This window comes from Myotis brandtii, unplaced genomic scaffold (genome assembly GCF_000412655.1).
Source record: "Myotis brandtii unplaced genomic scaffold, ASM41265v1 scaffold57, whole genome shotgun sequence".
Taxonomy (NCBI): Eukaryota; Metazoa; Chordata; class Mammalia; order Chiroptera; family Vespertilionidae; genus Myotis; species Myotis brandtii.
Window position 1 is genome coordinate 1,928,519 of NW_005370133.1, and position 9,073 is coordinate 1,937,591.

Sequence of the window (9,073 nt, forward strand, 5' to 3'; positions counted from 1 at the left end):
CCCCCCAGCCCCGATCAGTAACTCAAGCTGTAAATAATAAAGCACAGGTCATAAATATTTAAATAGCGATCTGTATTGCACATTAGTCTAAGAAATACTAAAACACATTATTTTTAAATTATGATACAATTTATTTTTAAAAATTATTAAATTAGTATACCTTTTAGTTGGTTCCATCTGCAAATTCTTACCTTGAATCCATCCTTCTTTTTTTCCAAACCTGACCATTCTCCAGGCTGAAAAATTGTTTTAAGAAAAATATAAGTGACTTGGTAAAGTAGTTATAATGTCCCAATCTTGGATTCTAAAGGTAAAAGCTTCCAGAAGACATTCAGTTTAAATTACATAATAGTGGAGGAAAATTATCTGACTCTAATTCTCAGACAGAACTATTGTTCTGACAAAACCAGATCAAACATAAAACCAACCCTTTTAATATCTTCTATGCACTTGATGATGTAGCTCCTCTTGATCGCTTCTTTCACTGCGTATGCGTCACTAAGGATTGTCAGGTGTTCATCCAAAGCTTGCTGAATGAGGCTGCTGGGCAGTGTTGGAAGATGAGCCAGTTCCCAGAGTACATCTAACACCTACAATAATACTCATATGATAAGCCAGCCAATACACAAGGAAACTGCTTTAGGTATTTGTAGATAGAAAAATCCATTGGATTTCCCTGCCTTTCCAGAAGTGGTCTCAAAGCGAGCTTCCCGGCCTATCCGTCCAATCAGGCTCAATAGCTTCTGTCTTACTCGATCGCTCTCAATCTCCCAGCTCTGTAAAACAGAAAGACAAGAATTAGTACACTACACAGTGTCATCAAACTGGCAAAATATGCAAAACTTTAAACTTGAACTAAAAATGTTTAATAAAGTAAAAAGAGTACATTTAAACACTACTAATTTGGGGGAGGGGCAAACCTCAAAATAAGCTTATTTTAGAAAAACGTGAAAGGATATTTGATTGGCACATACCTTCTGAATGAGAACAAACAAATGATTGAGCTGATCTGAATTAAACTTGACAGCTGCTGCAGCAATAATAGTATGAATATTCTCGATCACAGTAGATGATTGTCCTGACTAGAAAGGAGACATTGGGAGAAAGTTAAGTCTTGGAACTTGGAAAAACCCAAGTCTTCTCCCTGGTAATTTATAGAAGCAAAAGAGTCTAATCAGCATTCACTTCCATGATAATACTGGCAAGACTATGAAGCAAACATTATTAATGGTTACCAGTTGGCCTTGTTTAAATTTCTAGCAGCATTAAATCTTCAATTACTTTACAAGACAATCATACTCACTTTTCTTAAATGAGCTTGATTGCCTCAGTTGAAGAGTTTTATCTGCCACATTTTTAATTTTGCTCATAGATATTTTATGACTTCAATGAATATTTATTTATTCCATGAGCAGTCAGTCTCTGCTTCAGGGATGTAGACCCCATGGTTGACCTTATGTTGAAATTCACTTTATAGCCTCAATCACAACTCTGTCATGCCTCACTGTTCACTATGTGAGAGCTTTGAAAGGTAGGAGGACTTTTAAATATTCAATTATACAACAACTAGAGGCCCGATGCACAAAATTCGTGCAAGAGTAGGTCTTCCTTCCCCCCGCTGCCGGCACCGGCTTCCCTCCGGCTGCAGGCAGGCACCCGGGACCCGGACTTCCCTCAGTCCTGGCTTCATCTGGAAGGTCATCCAGAAGGATGTCAGATCTAATTAGCTATTACACTTTTATTATTATAGAAGATTTGCTCAGTATCTACTAAACACACACACTTCCTGAATGTAGCAGGGATAAATAAAATATATATCATGGTCTCTAATCCTCAATCTGTGTGAATTCAAAACTTACAAAAAAAAATTATGACCGTATTCAAGTAAGGTCAAGACATGGGAAATAAAATTCAGGTTTTTTTTTTTTTTCAGTCTTACACTTAAACTTTCTATAGTCTGTTATGTAATGCCAGGCTGGGAGCCTGAAAATTACATTTCCCCTGCCAGCTGTGCTCCCATTATGTTCTAGCAATGCGAGGTACTCCTGGGAGATGAGCAGGCAGGAGGAAGAAAAAAGTGTATCTGGTCTGTGCTTGGGGACTGGACGCAGGGGCTGACATTTGTGTCAGCAGGGATTCTGGAGCCCTGGTGGCGGTATCGCCTCTGACAGTTTAGCAGGTGCAGTGAAATAACCTCCCAAAACAGCTTCCCTTCCTTGGACTTAATATCCCTTTTCATGTTTTGTTGTTCCAACATTTATACTTCCCCTTTTTGTTCTTCTGTCCTAGCAACATCTTTGCAAACAATGCCCTATATTCAATTCCCTCTGAGATACCTAGCACGGTTTCTGTTTCCTGACTGGATTCTGACTGATACAGTAGAGACAGCCAAGGTGAGCTCCAGGTTTCATTCTGGCTTAGCAACTAGATGAAGAATACTATCATTACTGAAGTAGACTGGAAAATTACTAGGCTTGGCCATGTTGAATTTGAGATGCCTATGAGATAACACAGGTAAACGTATAACAGTTAGGTATTTAGGTATACTGCCCAGGAGCTCTAGGAAGAGGTGTGAATTAGAGATATACTAGTAATTCTGAGAGTCAGCAGCATCCAAATGTAGTGGAAGTCATGGGGGGTGCGGGGTAGATGAAATTGACCAGTGCAGGATTATATAATGAAAAAGGGCTAAAGACTAAGACTTGAAAAAACCTCATATTCACAAGGTAGAAGACATAAGTTAGTAAATGAGACTTAAGAAGGAATGCCAGAAAAGTAGGGGAATGGACTATTAACAAAGTGAAGGAAAAAGGAATGAAGGGTATAACTGATTCTGTCACAGATGCTGAGAGTTTTGGTAAGATGAGATCTATAAACTCAATATGACTACCATCCTCATTTAATAGAATTAAATGGGAAAACTGTATTAATGAAAACTGAAAAGAAATATAGTAAAAAGAACACTGGAATGATAAACAAGACATACCTATTCCTAGCTCTGCCACTAACTGCTACACAGCCTGCAGTAGGCTTTTCATTTTTCAATCTGAGAAATGAGAAGACTAGACTAGATCAGTAAGTAGCTTTATACCTTTTGAGTAGAAGAATCCTTTTTACATATACAATCTTAATAGCAACTCTATTTTTAAAAAAATTATAGTTTTATTGACTTCAGAGAGGAAGGGAGAAGGAGTGAGGGCTAGAAACATCAATGATGAGAGAGAATTATTGATCAGCTGCCTCCTACACACCCCTATGGGGGATTGAGCCCATAACCCCAGGCATGTACTCTACAGGGTTCAATTCTAGAACTGAACTGTGACCTCCTGGTTCATAGGTCGATGCTCAACCACTGAGCACACTGGCCAGCCTTAATTGCAACTCTAAACTGTACAGATTTCAGTAGAGCTGCTCTGGTTAAAGCAAGATTGAAGTTCCATTTTCCTGCTTACTCTCCATTCTCTTCCTTTTCTTTATTATAAAAATGTCAGGTGAAAGCAAAAATAACTCTAATTAACTTACCTGTATCTTCCAAATTTTAGTGAGTTCATCTAAAGATAATTTACTGCCCAAGAGTTCAATAATTCCCTTTATACGATCACAGTACTGCGCTTGGTCTATGTTGCCTAAGAGAAGAAACAGCAGAGGGGCAGGCAGGTACAGTGAACACTGACTTTGTAAATATGATTCTAGTAATTCAAAGCAATATTAACTTTCTATAAGATTATTCAAAGGCTATTCAAAGCAACAATTTCATAGCTTTTTTTATACAAAAATGTTACGTATAATTATGTATGAGGTAATATTATTTTAAAAGCAACTTACCTTCCAGTGCAATTGACAGAACTGAGTTTTCAACTAGCCAATCTAACAATCTGTCTGTATCTATAGCATTCTTCACAGATTTGGATAAAGTGCTATCTTCTATTAGTTTGGTTACCTAAAAACAAATAAACAAAACATACCAGGATTATTGTGACGGAAAGTAATGCAAATATGTATAATCAAAATCTTCACATATATACATATCCTGTGACTTTTATAGTATTACAATATGGTCTGACAAGTAGCTAAAATATATCAAAGGCCAGTTATTAGACATTAACAGATTACTTGTGATATCTTTTTTTAAAAGTATGGAACCATTCTTATGGCTCAGACTTCCTGGGCCACTGCTGACTGGCTCAGGGATAAGCATCTGACCCAAATTTCAATCAAGGCATGTCCTCCAAATTCTATACTTGGGACCGAAGAGGAAGTAATAGTCCCTCCAGGGTGATGGGAGCAATGTGGGGCCATGATGTCTACCATATGAAGGATGTTACTCTGCCGGAAGAGGAACAAAAAAGCCAACAAGCTCAGAAAAGCAGAGTTAAGACTTCAAAAGAGTCTTGGATGCGGTCAGGTCTTGAATTCTAATTGTTCTTGTTGCCCATATGTCTTCCTGCCCCTTACATGGTTTGGCTAGTCAATCATCATTCATATGAAACAGCCCAGCCTTCTTCCACTAAATTTCTCTATGGCCTAAGACAGCGGTCACCAACCTTTCAGACCTCACGGACCACCAGCAGTCTGCAGACGACCGGTTGGCGACCGCTGGCCTAGGATGATTTAAGATGAGCTTATTTCACTTGCAGCTAAGAATCTTAGTTAATACAAAACTGAAGGAAAAAGATTGGAATTATAACTCAACTCTATTGGTTCCATCTGTCACTCACCAAAATCAACTACGTAAACACATATTTGAAATATAATAAAAGGAATTGTACCCTTAGGCTAAAAAATAAATCTCAAACTGTGTATGTCAAGAAATTATGTTCTAGGAAATATCACGAAAGCATCAAATATTTCAAACATTTCAGAGGACAAATTTTTAATATAATCTAAAAAAGTCACGTTATTAACATAATTAGAGGCCTGTGCCCTCTCGCAATCTGGGACTCCTCGGGGGATGTCAGACTGTTGGTTTCAGCCCGATCCCGAGGGACCCCACCAGTGCATGAATCTGTGCACTGGCCTAGTTTCAACCTGATCCCTGCAGGCCACGCCAAGGGACCCTACCAGTGCATGGATGCACCGGGCCTCTAGTATGCATGTAAGATCTTTGGTTAATCTCTTCTCACCCTCCCACTTCCCTCTGAGATTCATCAGTCTGTTCCATGTTTCCATGCCTGTGCATTAAGCGTCTGCCCCCTGGTGGTCAGTGCACCTCATAGCTACTGGTCAAATGGTCAAACAGTCCGCTGGTCGCTTAGGCTTTTATACACATAGATTATAAACATACACACCATTTCACATATAATCACATCCCTTTTTTGTATGATTACAAGAAATTGTTCATTTCCCAACATTTTTATATAATAACTGTAAGTTTTGGCAGAACTTAAAGTGTCTGTGCTTTAAGTCTTCTAGAAACAAAGGAAAAACTTACTTCTTTGAGGGAATTCATTTTAGCGCTAAAATGGGGTGATTTCAGCATGCGCAGTAGGATGTCTAATCGAAGGTCGTCCACTACGGTCACCAGGTCTGGTTGGAAGCGCATGCAAAGTAACTTGATGGCAGACAAGAGCTCAGGGATACTAACCAATCTCTTTTATGAAAAACACATACACACACACAAAAACAAAAAAGGAAACATAAAAACATTTTTATCCCAATTCTTACACACACAGGAAATACAGGACATTTTCAATAACAATGGTCTGTGCTATCTGATACTCCACATGGTCAATCAGCTGCATTTTGCTTCTCAACATGGGTGAGCAATAGAAAGGAAAGGATCCTGTGAGAAATTCAAGGCAGACAAATAAATCATGTTGTTGCATGTTTAACTGCTTTAAACAAATTTGGATAAACTTTTAGTACTGAATTATTTTAAAGCTTCTTCATTGCTATACAAATTACATTAAAATCAACATGTTAGTAAAATTCTGAATGATGTCACTGAGAACCCTATATTTATTCTATTGACTGAGATAGCACCAACCATTTATGCTTCAGAAGCAGCATTTTTCAATTAGAAAATGTATAATTAATTTGATATGAGTTGTACAGGACCAGAATCCAAAAAACAATGGAGTGTGAACTGAGCCCCAAGTCCTGGCTCTGCTTCCATGGACCAATAGGCACTGGGGCCTGTCTGCTGGAGACAGCACTTACCTTGTCTTTGAGGTCCTTTTCCTCCACACTCCGCACATCCTGGATTGTAGTAAGGATGACCGGGTCTAGCATAGGCTACAGAAAAAAAGTACTACCTTAATAAAAAGTCCTGAATCTGTCCTAAAATTAGAGAGGAGATACTTCTTCATTCACTTTCCACAAAGGAGACAGTGCAATTCTAGTAGCAGAGCTAACACTACCTTGCTAACACCATTCCAAGAAAACCTTTAACTGCGTTTATGCCTCAGCTTCTTTAATATCAGAGGGGGGGAATCCCTGTAATTACGATCTTAACAGTAACTTTAAAGAGCAACCAAAGACATATGGACTTTTAAAAATTAAGCACGAATATGCATTAATTTTGTAATAAAGTAAATATTTTGCATTTGATTTTAAAAAATGAATATAAGCACAGACCACAAAAAATATGCTATTATATGCACTACTTTTGCTTGCTGATATAAATGAGGCCCATAGATGAGACTCACACAACACATTACTCCAGGACGGTAGCATAATCAGACAACTAACTGTAAACAGTATGTGAGAAGTAGTCAAATACTCGCTAAATCTAAATGATCACTTCCATCTAAGTAAAATAATTTTTAAAACTTATCTGGTGATGAAAGAAGATGAACAATATTTGGCTGTGAAAGCTAAGAAGACATTAGCAATGAGTTAAAATGACATCAGGCAATTAACCAAATAAAATTTCTTAATGCTGATTGTACAGTGAGGACTGAGGGCTGTTAGGGTAAAGGCAAGGCACACTGTTCTTGTCAGCATGTGCCAGCCCTGCTTCTCACTGCAACTCTGTGAGATAAGCATGATTATCATCAGCATTTTACAGATAAGGAAGTCAAGGCACAGAAGTTACATCAAAATCGCACAAGTAACAAATGGTAGAAACAACTATTAATTTATGGCAAGTAACATGGTATGACTATGGCATGAATTTAAGGTTGGGTAGTTTAATATAATAAAATAAAGATGAAATTAAATATGCTTTGGTTGGAAAGTCATCTACTTTTTTACTCTTTTTCAAGTAATCCTATACTTGTATATAAAACCTGAAATTTCTAAAGAACTTAGTATTAACTAGCAGCTGGAATATTTATGCTGAATCTCTTTCCACGGAGCATTGCATGCATTTAAAAATCCAATCCTGGCCTTGTTACTAAAAAGCCAATTATTAAATTATTAATTCTTGTTAAATTATTAAATATTCAAATCACTTTGCCTCTTTGTGTCTTAGTGTTTCAGTTACAAAACTAATGGTTACAGTTACATGCTTAGTAAGTTGAAAGAATACTAGATGTTTATCAAGAGCTTAATATCCAGAATGAAAAAATCCTGTCACTCTATTTCATTTGAAAATCTTGCAGTATTACTTTGACATTTAAAGAAGGCATTAACACTGGAAATAGCAGAAATTTCCAGAACCTACTAAAAAAATTGTATCTCCCTTGTTAAAATGGCCCTAAGTAAATCATGTTTTAGAAAGAAGGAATTGTGGATAGAAAACATTGCCCCCAAAGGACACTGCGCTTTTAAATTTACAGTGATTTTAAAAAATCTCTAACAGTTACCAGTTTCACACACTTATTTATAAATAAAATAATAAATGGAGGTATTTCAGTGTGATATTTTATTCAGTAAAGCTTGTTAACTGAAATGGAAAGGAAATGAGAGTATAATAGGCCTTACGCACTACAAAACTGAACACTCACAGCTTTGAGTATTCTATGATCTGTTGACTTACAACATGCAGAGACAGGAAATCAGACAAGATGTGCTAACAAGCTGTTATTCGGTAGTGAGAGATTCAGCTAGTAAGTTAGTCTAGTGGGTTGTTCAACATTGATCTAATTTAATACATAATGGTACTGAACCTTAAAAATCCTGTTAAGGGAGTGGGATTTATACAGCCTTTTTACAGACAAGAAAATGAAAAAAAAATATATGCTGTTATATATAAACTAGAGGCTTGGTGCACAAAATTTGTGCACATAGAGGGGGCCGGTCCCTCAGGCCGAACTGCACCTTCTCGCACCTCCATGGAGCAGGCCTAAGCCATCAGTCGGACATCCTTAGTGCTGCCGTGGAGGCGGGAGAGGCTCCCATCACCGCTGCTGCGCTAGTCAGCCATGAGCCCAGCTTCTGGCTGAGCAGCGCTCCCCCTGCGGGAGCATACTGACCTCCAGGGGACAGCTCCTGCATTGAGCATCTGCCCCATGGTGGTCAGTGCGTGTCGTAGCAACCGGTCGTTCTGCTGTTCTGTCGATTTGCCTATTAGCCTTTTGTTATATAGAATAATGTCTTATTATGGGCAAGGCCTCTAATTCAATTTTTTTTAGGTAGTTAAAGGGAGGGGAAGAATTTTCACTTGAGCCTGAAGCTAAAATTGCCCTTAGCTCAAAAATCTGCATACCACTGAGACACATCTTGGTGAGGCTCATTCTGAACCCATACACTGTTCTATTATGTGTATAAGTATTGGGAGCCATCTTATCTCTTTATCAATGACTAACTTTATCTCATGAGTTGTGTTTTGACTTCAAGCCTGCAAGTATTCATGCAGCAACTTCAGCGCTTCTGTTCAATATTTACATGGCATATCTTTTATTTTATTTTCTCTAAATCTTTCTAGATTTTTATGTATTAGATAGGAATAGCCCATGGACAGAGACAGTAGTCTGGCTAAGGCCTGGAAGGGGTGGGTGCAGGGTGGAGGAGATCAATGGGGAGAAAAAAACAACTAAAACAAAGGGACATCTGTAATACTTTCAACAATAAAGATACATTTTAAATAAAGAAAAATATCTTAGTTGAAAAGAGTTTTATGTGAAATAATATAAGTAATTGCTCTACACTGTACTTTATATTCTCAACTCCTCTCAAAGAGATATTAATT

The 9,073-nt window shown here is 37.7% G+C and overlaps 1 protein-coding gene across 2 annotated transcripts in view; it reads right to left on the bottom strand.

Moving 5' to 3' along the window:
- USP24 (ubiquitin specific peptidase 24) overlaps positions 1-9,073 on the bottom strand; it is a 98,200-nt gene that overhangs the window by 73,896 nt on the left and 15,231 nt on the right. The window contains exons 8-15 of one of the 2 annotated variants that reach the window (XM_014549771.1): positions 6,160-6,234; positions 5,432-5,590; positions 3,826-3,940; positions 3,523-3,626; positions 975-1,082; positions 681-776; positions 429-590; positions 192-236 (exon numbers count right to left, since the gene is read on the bottom strand). In XM_014549771.1, coding sequence (XP_014405257.1) covers positions 192-236; positions 429-590; positions 681-776; positions 975-1,082; positions 3,523-3,626; positions 3,826-3,940; positions 5,432-5,590; positions 6,160-6,234 — 864 coding nt within the window. Of the gene's footprint in view, positions 1-191; positions 237-428; positions 591-680; positions 777-974; positions 1,083-3,522; positions 3,627-3,825; positions 3,941-5,431; positions 5,591-6,159; positions 6,235-9,073 lie in introns of those variants that run through there. The other variant, XM_014549773.1, reaches the window with a different exon arrangement.